At 39.1% G+C, this 12,918-nt stretch overlaps 1 protein-coding gene across 1 annotated transcript in view; it reads left to right on the plus strand.

The window, feature by feature from the left end:
* Window positions 1-12,469, plus strand: part of LOC117507433 (caM kinase-like vesicle-associated protein) — a 199,607-nt gene extending 187,138 nt beyond the window's left edge. The window contains exons 10-11 of the mRNA XM_034167303.1: window positions 201-288; window positions 11,061-12,469. Of these exons, the coding sequence (XP_034023194.1) occupies window positions 201-288; window positions 11,061-11,423 (451 nt within the window). The 3' untranslated portion in view covers window positions 11,424-12,469. The remainder of the gene's footprint in view (window positions 1-200; window positions 289-11,060) is intronic.
* The last annotated feature ends 449 nt before the right edge of the window (window positions 12,470-12,918 follow it).

Genomic DNA, 12,918 nt, shown 5'->3' on the forward strand with positions numbered 1-12,918 from the left:
TTGTTTGGGTAGTTTCTATGGAGATAAACAGTGACATCAGAGCACATGTATATAGCGCCAAATCACAACAAACAGTTGCCCCAAGGCGCTTTATATTGTAAGGCAATGGTGTGGTGGAAATTACATTTACAAGGCCAATAGTGCCCGTAGTTAAAGAATCACCCTTGTGCATTTCCTGATTTTTTTTTTTTTTTCAACAGGATTTCGGGAGGTGCAGCTTCAAATAAGAATATCAAGGAAAATGTATGTGCACAAATAGAGAAGAACTTTGCACGAGCTAAATGGAAGGTAAGAGCTTTTGTCATGTCTTACTATAAACTTTTCATTTTTCTATTCTGACAAACATAGCAATATTTGTAGTCTTGAACAAAGTAAAAAAGAATTAAATGTGCATCTTGCACATAATAAATGTGCTTATTGAACGATAGTAACACCTTTCCATTGTGTTTTAGTCTTCATGGCGTCACTTATACCAAGTCAAACAAAGAAGCTGGTTGCTATAAATTGCTGTTCAGCCCTGTTGGTTGCAGAGATGTCTTGGAACAGTGTTTTTGAAGTATATTTTTGATGACCTTGACAATGACCTTTCACCAATCTGTTCCAAAAGTTGGTCAGTTAAAGTTACTCACCCAAGGACTACTTCTACAAAATGTGATGAAAATCTGCTCACCTGTTTCTGATACCAAAACAATTATTCTTACAATTGTGACAGTGGATATTTTTGTCTGAGAATTGTGGCCACATTAACAATCACCATGGTAAGATCAGCAGATCACTGGTAAATAATAAACAGTTTGCATTTAGATAGTGGTGTTAAGTCAGTAGCATGGGGTGACACACAAATGCATTCTGACTGTCAATACCAATTCCAGGTCAATGAGAAGGGCAGCATCAGGGAGGGCGTCCAATGTAAATTTTGCAAAACCTCATCCATATGGGGTATAGAAATCAATGCATTCTGAGTGCTGGTCAAAATCCCGGGAAGTTGAGTAAGGTTGTGCCAGGAAGGGCATCCAGCATAGATTTTGCCAGATCAAACATGCTGATCCCAAATCAAAATTCCACACCACAGTGGTCAAGCTCCACCAACAGAGACATAAAGTTAATCAGCCACACGAACCTATGGGAAAGTGAGTGGAAGCTAGGCTGAGAAACTCGGTGCAGATTTGAGAGTAGTAATATGGTTTATGCCAAGAAACGGCACTACACTGAAAAAAAATTGGAGTAATATTTATTTGAAAAAACTAGGAAAGTTTTATCACTCAGAAATTCCAAGTAAATTTTACAAGGGGAATTCTTAAGTAAATTTTACTTGCATATATTAGTTATTAGTAAAAGAATAACTCAAGTAACATTTACTAGCAATTATCAATTGAATATTTTCATTGAATTTTACTCTGTCTTTATTCATAAAAAGTAAAACTTTTCAGTTGTTCCCCTTGTTTTCACTTAAGGTTGCCACAGGAGATCCAATTTGGATCTGCATGTTGATTTGGCACAAATTCTACACTGGATGCCCTTCCTGACGCACCTCCACATTACATGGAGAAATGTGGCAGGGTTGGGGTTTGAACCACGAACCATATGCACTGAAACCACCCCTGCACTGAGTATATAAAACAACCATTGATGCATCTTTATGCATCTTTTAAAATTTACTTGGAATTTCTGAGTGAAAAAAAAAACCTTTTTTTCAAGTAAATACTACTCTAACTTATTTTCAGTGTACAGAGACTGTTTGCTGTGAGAGTAAGAAGTAAATGGAAGGCCAGAAGGAATTGCACTGAGTATTTGTGAAAGTAGAGAAAGCTTATGTCAGGGTGCCAAAATTGTGGTATTGTATCAGGAAGTGTAGAGTGGCAGGGAAGTATGTGATGGTGGTGCAGGACAGGTACAAGGACAGTATAACCAGAGGTGGAAGAAGTACTGAAGTTTTGTACTTAAGTAAAAGTAGAAGTACCCTGCAAAATATTTACTCAAGTAAAAGTAGAAGTAGTACACCAAAAATGTACTTAAGTAAAAGTACTAAGTACTAACTTTTAAATTTACTTTTGAGTACAAAAGTACAAGTACTCGCGCAATGGGCTGTCTTTCTCTGTGTCTGCTGTGCCATTATGATACTTAATTACATACCTGCAGACCTGCCAATGTCACTTCTACAACCCCTGGCAATAATTATGGAATCACCGGCCTCGGAGGATGTTCATTCAGTTGTTTAATTTTGTAGAAAAAAAGCAGATCACAGACATGATACAAAACTAAAGTCATTTCAAATGGCAACTATCTGGCTTTAAGAAACACTATAAGAAATCAGGAAAAAAAATGTGGCATTCAGTAACGGTTACTTTTTTAGACCAAGCAGAGGGAAAAAAATATGGAATCACTCAATTCTGAGGAAATAATTATGGAATCATGAAAAACAAAAGAACGCTCCAACACATCACTAGTATTTTGTTGCACCACCTCTGGCTTTTATAACAGCTTGCAGTCTCTGAAGCATGGACTTAATGGGCCTCATGTATCAATGTTGGACACTTGTGGCGTAAATTTACGGCGTAAACTTGAAATACACCAAAGTCGCAGTGACATGTATCAAGCAGTGCGCACCTGCCCATTTCTGGCATACGCCTGACGTGATCTTGATAAATGCGGCGGGTGGAAATGATCGTAATTATAATAAACAACCATAAATATTCAGACTCCACTTCAGACACACCCTCATGAGATGTGCAATAGGCATGACAGATGAGTTCAAAATGCAGGTGGGATTACATCAAGGATTGACTCTTAACACTTGAGGCATGTGCTCAAAAATGCTTCATAGTGAAAGCTTACATTCACCCATTCACAGTCACAATCAAACCACCAGGTTAGGGTGCTGCCATGCATGGTACTCAGCTGTGCATCTGGGAGCAATTTGAAAATGAAGAACCTTGATCAAAGGCCTTTTAATGATGTCTTAACTTAAGCCACAACCAGTGATGCCGGTAACGCGTTACTCTAATCTGACCACTTTTTTTAGTAACGAGTAATCTAACGCGTTAATCTTTCCAAATTAGTAATCAGATTAAAGTTACTTCTCCAAGTCACTGTGCGTTACTATTATTTTTCATTGTGGGTCGATAGCAGCATTAAACTTGGTCCGTGGGCAGGAGGTCGGGGTTTTACTGAACTGCCCACTTTCAGCGAGCTGTGAGCTTTTCATCCACGGTTTTTTGCAGCTGCTCGACTCGTCCTCACCTCTTTAAGCACGGTGATCAGCACACCTGCACTGAGCTTTACAAAGACATTTTTATACTCTTTTCCCTCCTTTATTTAGAATTGTGAGCTGAGCCGCTCCGTATCGTCTCGTTAAAATCCTCCACGATGCATCAACAACTAACACTATTTTCCACTCAAATGCACCTAAACTCTCTTTCTGAGGACCACATGATGTGAAAACGCAATAAAACTTTCGTAAATCTGGTCCTGTTTTCTACATAAATCAATGTTATCCATTCTTTGTGCTCAAACGCCAAAGCAGGGGCACATCCAGATGGAAAGGGCATAGGGCAGGGATGTGCCTCCCCACAACACCCCTAGATTAAAGGTCCAGTTTTGAAGCCGTTTTTTACTACAACTACTAATATTGCTTAAAATAATAATAATTTCGACAACTAAAATGTTTAGAGAGAATTTAAATGTTAGAAAAATGTTAGAATTTAATAGTTATATTTATAAACAATGTAGGATTGAAATTGCAAGTTTTACTGTTACAGTGCTGTCAACAGTTAAATATGAGGTCAAGAAAGACGTCTTTATTTTACTTTTTATAAAACAAGTATTTATTTTCATTGAAGTCAAGAAAGGGTGACTATAAAGTGAGTTTTGGCAAAACAGGTATCACTGTCATGTTGACGTGGGTTGTTGTCGGCAGCTGGGGAAAGTAACTAAAAAAGTAACTAGTAATCTAACTTAGTTACTTTTACAATTGAGTAATCAGTAAAGCAACTATTTTTTCAAGGTGTAATCAGTAATCAGTAATTGGATTACTTTATCAAAGTAACACTGGCCACAACTCATTACAACCCAGTTTGACAGTAAAATATGCATAAATTTCACACAGCCAATCTCAAGTGTGCAGGAAGTAGTTTTTCAAGATGGAAGACGTATTCAACCTTTGCTTGGTAGTGCATGTGAAGGTGTTGCTTTTGCTGCTGTGTGTCTGTCTGTATGTAGTGTATGCAGACAAAATAACCTCCCTTGGTGGAATGTTTGAAGGTCAACCAAGGCCAAAGTGATTTGATTTTGAGAGAATTCAGGAAAAAAATGGTCACAGACCAAGGTAAAAACTTTGAGGTTTTTACCTTGGTCTTAAGGGACTGACAGAATTCCATTGTCCAGATGATGAGAGACTTGATGCTGCTATGGAGCTCCTCCTTTTGATGTATGGGAAGGTTCGCAATGGCAGATCGTATGCTACTCTTGACAAATTGCACTTCATGTTATCATCCACAACTGAAAACTAGTGTCATCCCTCCCTCCAACTGATGATGCATTTAGACAGCATGCTCTTAGACCGAAGTCCAGACGATGATCTGGTGTTGTAACCACATTGCAATGCTAAGAAGAGAGATCCCACAACATATGGTTGGGTTAAATCAGATAAAAACCTGCAGTGTGTGACAAATCAGAAGGAATCAGCTCCCAAGGAAATATGAGATTTGACCCACTTGTACTGTAACTGTAAAGATGCCAACTGCATTGACGGTAGGAAATGTCCATGTCTACTTGCTGGCCTGAAATGCATAGAGATATGCAGCTGCAATAATTGTTCAAACACTGTGGCTATGATGCAAAATGATGATGATGGGAATGACGACGAAGACTAGAAATTATATTTTTGGATGAAGCCCCAAGAACACTGTATGTCAGTGAAATTCCAAGACCATTGTGATCAGTGGCGTAAGAACAAATGACTGATGTAAGAACATTTCTGAGGATAAGAACCCCCTCTCCCAGAAAACCCCTTAACCTATTCAAGCAATATTGTGGGAAAATCACAATTCAAGTGAGAATGAGGCTTTTTGTAATATTATGTATTTTGTTATTTGTAGGGGTCAAAGCCATGTAAAATGTGATTTCTTTGTTAAAAATCATATCTCACTAGATAGTGGATGTAAATCAAGATATTTTGATTGGCTGGTGGTTGGCTCTCACTGCGGTATTGTATCACTTCCTGTTCCGGAGCACAGCAGTGTTTTGTTGTATGTTAGCTGTTTAATCTGCGCAGTTAGATTGATCTAGTTAACTAGATAATGATTTGTTTCACAATGTAATCTTCACGTGCCTTAACTAAAGCACTCCCTCTGCTGAATCACCTCTAAATTATTTACACATTATTCACTTTGTGTGTTTTTAGGAATCCGCTAGCTAAGCGCAGCTACTAGCTCTTAGCCGGTTTAGCATGGCGGCTTCTCCTGTCTCTCCCACACTTTTCTGCTCTGGGTGTGAAATGTTTAGTTATTCCTCGGCCTCCTTTAGCAGTAATGGTACTTGTAATAAGTGTAGCTTATTCGTAGCTTTGGAGGCCAGGCTGGGCGAAATGGAGACTCGGCTCCGCACCTTGGAAAATCCTACAGCTAGCCAGGCCCCTGTAGTCAGTGCGGACCAAGGCAGCTTAGCCGCCATTAGTTCCCCTCCAGCAGATCCCGAGCAGCCGGAAAAGCAGGCCGACTGGGTGACTGTGAGGAGGAAGCGTAGTCCTAAACAGAAGCCCCATGTACACCGCCAACCCGTTCACATCTCTAACCGTTTTTCCCCACTCGGCGACACACCCGCCGAGGAACAAACTCTGGTTATTGGCGACTCTGTTTTGAGAAATGTGAAGTTAGTGACACCAGCAACCATAGTCAGTTGTCTTCCGGGGGCCAGAGCAGGCAACACTGAAGGAAATTTGAAACTGCTGGCTAAGGCTAAACATAAATTTGGTAAGATTGTAATTCACGTCGGCAGTAATGACACCCGGTTACGCCAATCAGAGATCACTAAAATTAATATTGAATCGGTGTGTAACTTTGCAAAAACAATGTCGGACTCTGTAGTTTTCTCTGGGCCCCTCCCCAATCGGACCAGGAGTGACATGTTTAGCCGCATGTTCTCCTTGAATTGCTGGCTGTCTGAGTGGGGTCCAAAAAATGAGGTGGGCTTCATAGATAATTGGCAAAGCTTCTGGGGAAAACCTGGTCTTGTTAGGAGAGACGGCATCCATCCCACTTTGGATGGAGCAGCTCTCATTTCTAGAAATCTGGCCAATTTTCTTAAATCCTCCAAACCGTGACTATCCAAGGTTGGGACCAGGAAGCAGAGTTGTAGTCTTACACACCTCTCTGCAGCTTCTCTCCCCCGCCATCCCCTCATTACCCCATTCCCGTAGAGACGATGCCTGCTCCCAGACCACCAATACCCAGCAAAAATCTATTTAAGCATAAAAATTCAAAAAGAAAAAATAATATAGCACCTTCAACTGTACCACAGACTAAAACAGTTAAATGTGGTCTATTAAACATTAGATCTCTCTCTTCTAAGTCCCTGTTAGTAAATGATATAATAATTGATCAACATATTGATTTGTTCTGCCTTACAGAAACCTGGTTACAGCAGGATGAATATGTTAGTTTAAATGAGTCAACACCCCTGAGTCACACTAACTGCCAGAATGCTCATAGCACGGGCCAAGGTGGAGGATTAGCAGCAATCTTCCACTCCAGCTTATTAATTAATCAAAAACCCAGACAGAGCTTTAATTCATTTGAAAGCTTGACTCTTAGTCTTGTCCATCCAAATTGGAAGTCCCAAAAACCAGTTTTATTTGTTGTTATCTATCGTCCACCTGGTCCTTACTGTGAGTTTCTCTGTGAATTTTCGGACCTTTTGTCTGACTTAGTGCTTAGCTCAGATAAGATAATTATAGTGGGTGATTTTAGACTCGATTGGCTTTGCTCAAAATGTGAATGAGTCCACCCACCACTTTAATCATACTTTAGATCTTGTTCTGACTTATGGTATAGAAATTGAAGACTTAACAGTATTCCCTGAAAACCCCCTTCTGTCTGATCATTTCTTAATAACATTTACATTTACTCTGATGGACTACCCAGCAGTGGGGAATAAGTTTCATTACAGTAGAAGTCTTTCAGAAAGCGCTGTAACTAGGTTTAAGGATATGATTCCTTCTTTATGTTCTCCAATGCCATATACCAACACAGGGCAGAGTAGCTACCTAAACTCTGTGAGTGAGATAGATTATCTCGTCAATAGTTTTATATCCTCATTGAGGACAACTTTGGATGCTGTAGCTCCTCTGAAAAAGAGAGCCTTAAATCAGAAGTGCCTGACTCCGTGGTATAACTCACAAACTCGCAGCTTAAAGCAGATAACCCGTAAGTTGGAGAGGAAATGGCGTCTCACTAATTTAGAAGATCTTCACTTAGCCTGGAAAAAGAGTCTGTTGCTCTATAAAAAAAAGCCCTCCGTAAAGCTAGGACATCTTACTACTCATCACTAATTGAAGAAAATAAGAACAACCCCAGGTTTCTTTTCAGCACTGCAGCCAGGCTGACAAAGAGTCAGAGCTCTATTGAGCCGAGTATTCCTTTAACTTTAACTAGTAATGACTTCATGACTTTCTTTGCTAATAAAATTTTAACTATTAGAGAAATAATTACTCATAACCATCCCAAAGAGATGTCATTCTCTTTGGCTGCTTTCAGTGATGCCAGTATTTGGTTAGACTCTTTCTCTCCGATTGTTTTGTCTGAGTTATTTTCATTAGTTACTTCCTCCAAACCATCAACATGTCTATTAGACCCCATTAGACAGCTGCTCCAACACACCTGAATCCAATGAAAGACTCGTTAGCAGACTTTTAATGAGCCTTTCATTGGATTCAGGTGTGTTGGAGCAGGGAGACAACTAAGAGTGTCAGGAATGTGGCTCTCGAGGACCGAACTTGGCCACCCCTGCCCTATGAAATTCATAAAAACCTAAAGACCTATAAAAACAGTGACTTTAAAAGCCTGTGTGCAAAAAAGTACAGAGAGACGCTAAAGTCCAAAATAAAAGAGAGACTTTAATATGTAGACCTGTGTTCCAATCCTGCTCATGCTACCTGTCTGTATCCTTGGACAAAAAACTTAATCCACATTATCTCCTTCCATCTAGTGGTACACTCAACAAAAATATAAATGCAACACTTTTGGTTTTGCTCCCAGTTTGTATGAGATGAACTCAAAGATCTAAAACTTTTTCCACATACACAATATCACCATTTCCCTCAAATATTTCCCACAATATATGTTATTGTGGACAGTCTAAGGCACACCTGTGCACTAATCATGGTGTCTAATCAGCATCTTGATATGGCACACCTGTGAGGTGGGATGGATTATCTCAGCAAAGGAGAAGTGATCACTATCACAGATTTAGACTGGTTTGTGAACAATATTTGAGGGAAATGGTGATATTTGTGTATGTGGAAAAAGTTTTACATCTTTGAGTTCATCTCATACAAAATGGGAGCAAAACCAAAGGTGTTGCGTTTATATTTTTGTTGAGTGTAAATAGCAGCCTCATCTGGGGAAGTGACCTGTGTTGGACTAGTGTCCCGTCCTGGGGGAGTCATAGACTCTCACCGGCTTGATGTTTCAGAATCTGGGGATAAGCGCCAGAACCAAAGACCTAATATAGGCAACCCGATCACACAGCAAAAACGTGATGATGTCACAAAAAGAGATTTAATACTGTACTTAGTGTTATGTCAAAGTGTTATATTTTCGTGATTGTATCACATTTTTATTTTTTTATTTATTTTTTTGTGATGGTATCATGAAATTTGGGGTGACAATGGGCGGAAGAGCACTGGGGTTATTGTGAGGGTTAGGTTTGAAAATAGTGACTGAAACTAGACTGTGTCACGAAAATAATGTATTTTGTGATGGTATCACAAAAAAAGGTGAGACTGGGACTTACGAAACTAGGACTTATGGGTCTTACTTCTTCCTCTTTTGTGTTAATATTAAACACTTTTGATTGGTCACATGACGTTTTGACCTTGGCAGACCTTGAAAGTGCAAACTCGTTAAGAAGTGATCAATGTCAATTCCACACAACCATATGGTAGCACTCAGTGTTGGGAAGGGAATTTATAGAATACAATAGGTTACAGATTATTAGTTACACCATTAAAAATGGAATAATTAATGTGAGTATTTTAATTACTTCATCACAGTAATGTAACATTACTTTTGATGACTTTGTTAAATATTTTAAACTAGTCAATAACACTGAAAAATCTTTAAACATAACTAAAATGTGGCAGTGTAGACCTCACTATGATGACTGCTGTCAAACCTTTATTAAAAGTTCTCCAATAGAACTTGATTTAAGATAGCATGTACACCTTCAGGGAAAGTGTCCTCCTCCCCTGCATCGCCCAGTGTCACCCTCCTTACCCTTCCCCAAGCAACAACATTCCAAACAAAATACATTATAAAACTGACCAGTTCGTGTGGTTTATTATTGTTTTATTATTATTATCTATATATTAAAAGCCAAGTGGCCTCTGTGTACGTGTAAATGTGCATGCATGTGTATAGCTTCAATCCCAGACAAACTGGGGAGAGCTGACATTTGGTATGCTTATGTATTTCAGGTAAAGGATGAACACTACCAAAACAGAACGTTGATGGCACTATTATTTTTGGAGAAATTATGGATATTACATAACAACAGTGAACGATGGACATTGATAATTACATTCTGGATTCACACACCATTCCAAATGATTATAGAAATGTTGCATAATGTATTCCCACCCTTGAAAAAAATGCCAGCCACCTATTTATAAACACTACCCAATCTAGAGCCTGTGGATCACGGGGGGCAACACACTAGTTGTTATTATTATTAGGGATGTCCCGATCAGGTTTTTTTTGGCCCTGATCCGATTCCAAGTCATCTGATTTTGAGTATCTGCCGATACAGAGATACTTTAAAAAACTGAATGAACAATGAACAAATGTTAAATATATAATATTTTCATTTTAGTCACCTTATTTTATTATTTATCACTTAAACAGTGCACTTCTCCTTGAGGTAACTTGAACAATCAAGTAATAATCTACCAGACTTAAAAAATGTACAAGTTTCCAGGTTATTTTATTTGTCTAAAAGTAAATGTCCGAGGTTCCTTATGTTAAACAAGAAATTATCTAATCTGAAATAACAGGTGGTTTTAATTTACAGATGAAAGGTTTCTAAAGAACCATTTATTGATTTATTTAGCTATTTTAATTACAAGTGTTCTAAACTTTTTTTAAACAGTAATCAGAAAATTTGAGGTAACAAACAACAACAACAAAAACATTTCCAAGGATTTTTCTTCAGAAAACTCCTCTATAAATGAGATGTCCTGTAACACTAGTCTTCCATGTTTTGGCCCGACGCGTCGTTCCTATTGGACAGTGCGAAGCTACGTCACAGCTCAGAGCTTTTGACGCGATGCTTCTGACACCTCTAAAAAGCAACACGTCTCATCGAAAATAATGCTTTTTAGACCGATTCTTGGCGCCTCTGACGCTTCCGACGCACAAAAGGCCCATTAATCTGCAATAATGAGCTTGAAATAGTGCTGATCAAAATAATGAGGATAAAATCTATATCGGATTCCTGATCGGGATGCAACGTCCGATTTTGATCAAGTCTGAAACCACGTGATCGGGCCCGATTTCCGATCATGTGATCGGATCAGGACATCCCTAATTATTATTATTAAAGTTTCACAAGTAACTGTAATTTAATTAAATGCTTTTTTTCCTCAGTAACTTCAATGGATTACAATGTTATCTATTTTGCAATGTAATTATGTAAATCCATTACATGCAACTAGTTACTCCCAACACTGGTAACACTGAACCATAATAATTGTTGTACATTAATCTGTATCAAACTAAGGAGGCAAATTTTACTCTCCATGAGAGTCCCTTCTTGTTTCAGTTGAGTTTTGTTTTATCCTTTCACAGAAAGCAGTGCGAGTCACCACCATGATGAAGAGGCTGAGAGCACATGACCACAGCAACTCAATGGCGAGCAGTTCTGCAGCAGGCGCGCCTGGTAACCCTGCAGCTCCAGTGGTAGCCTCCAACCCCATCGCATCGTCCTCTGGCCCTGAGGGATCTGAGGGACGTACAGCTGCAGTCACAGAGCTCCCTGTCAGAATGCAGATAAGCCAACCGGTGGCGGACGCTGGAGCCCAGGCAGCCGCATTACCCGCTGAGCCACAGCAGCCCAGCCCGGCGCCACAGGAGGCCGTGCCCACATCACGTTGTAATGGAGAAACTTCAGCATCTCTCCATGTAGCTACTGAGGGCGGAGACAAGTACTAGTGTCAAACCGCCTGTGCTTTGATCGCCGCAGTTCCCACCAACCCGCACACACTGTACATTAGCTGCTAGCATGGTGACATTGACTCAGCTTCTTTCACACGTGCAACATCAGTATCATCTCATAGAATCTGTGCGCTACGTTTCCCGAGTGCCGCATTGCATTGGCTTTGTTTTTAATTGTATTGCAAGTATTTGGTTTTTTTTAACAATGACCCTCTGGTGTTTCTGTCAGACTTTCTAAAACACAGCCAGCTCTCCACACTTGTAATTTAGGGGCAGAAGATTTGCTGTCAAGCTGTAGCTTACAGCTGAAGACTTTCTGGTTCTTTTGCTGATGAGAGGGCATAGTGTGACATAATTGTACTAAAACCAGCTTTGATTTCTTTTTAATGAGCTAACTTGGGGAAACTCTCTGCTAGTCTTGCAATTACAGTATTTGTTCTAAGAATCACTAGGGTAGACTTGTGTTTGATATTTTTTGCTGCAGACATTGTTAGTATGTACCACACAGAGATGCTCACACACAATTACAGTATTGTGCATCAAACTGTGCTGACATTAGTTAGTGGGAAAATTTTTTTGCCCAATGTGTTGAAACTTCACACATTAACATGAGGTTCCTTTGCTCATTTCCTGCTCAGGAAAGAATCTCATAGCTGTAATATTGTGTACATAGAGACCTTTATAGAAGTAGCTAAACAGCATGCATTCATACTTTCCACCATTCATATTACTTTCCTTGTGACTTGGGTGACAGAGACATTGTGCTAATGCCACGCCTTTCTTTAACAGAAGCCATGTTGAGGTAAATATTATTTTTATTAATACTGTCATTTACATAACTTGCCCACTGCAAATGTTATATTTTAAAACAGTGTTATGATATAGCAGCTCTATGCATCCACATTAATTTGTCACCTTTGTTTTCAGAAACCTCACTAACGACACCACAATATCTTTATCGAGCATATGAGAGGATTTTTAAAAATTTTGAAATAATGTATCTTTCTGATTATAAGACAACATGTTTGTCTTAGAAATACATATGAACAAATGTGGTCATCTTATATTCAATCTGGACTTTTACATGTCATATACAGTTGGTGCCACCAAATATCCATGAAATATCCAGGACTGAAGTGACCCACTCCTCTAACTAGCTTACAGTGTTGCATGACAGAGAAATACAGTGATCATCCTGAAAAAGAGCACCTCTAAGATCATGGTGACAAATGTAGCAGAGTAATCATACCACTCTCAAGCAGCCAAGAAATGTGATCTGACAGAGTGCACTGTTAGAAGATGGTGAGCCCAAAATTGTCAGAAAAGCTTACCATAGTCTGAAAAAGCATAGTGTGTCAGTATGTGATTCCCAAAAAATAAACAAATAAATAAATAAATAAATGAGGGACTTCCCATAAAATTTGCATTTATTGGAATTATGTTCAAATAAAAGTATTTCCTTTATTAAAAAAGATTTGGCTTTCAGGAAATC

Source organism: Thalassophryne amazonica, chromosome 3 (genome assembly GCF_902500255.1).
Source record: "Thalassophryne amazonica chromosome 3, fThaAma1.1, whole genome shotgun sequence".
In the NCBI taxonomy this organism is placed as follows: Eukaryota; Metazoa; Chordata; class Actinopteri; order Batrachoidiformes; family Batrachoididae; genus Thalassophryne; species Thalassophryne amazonica.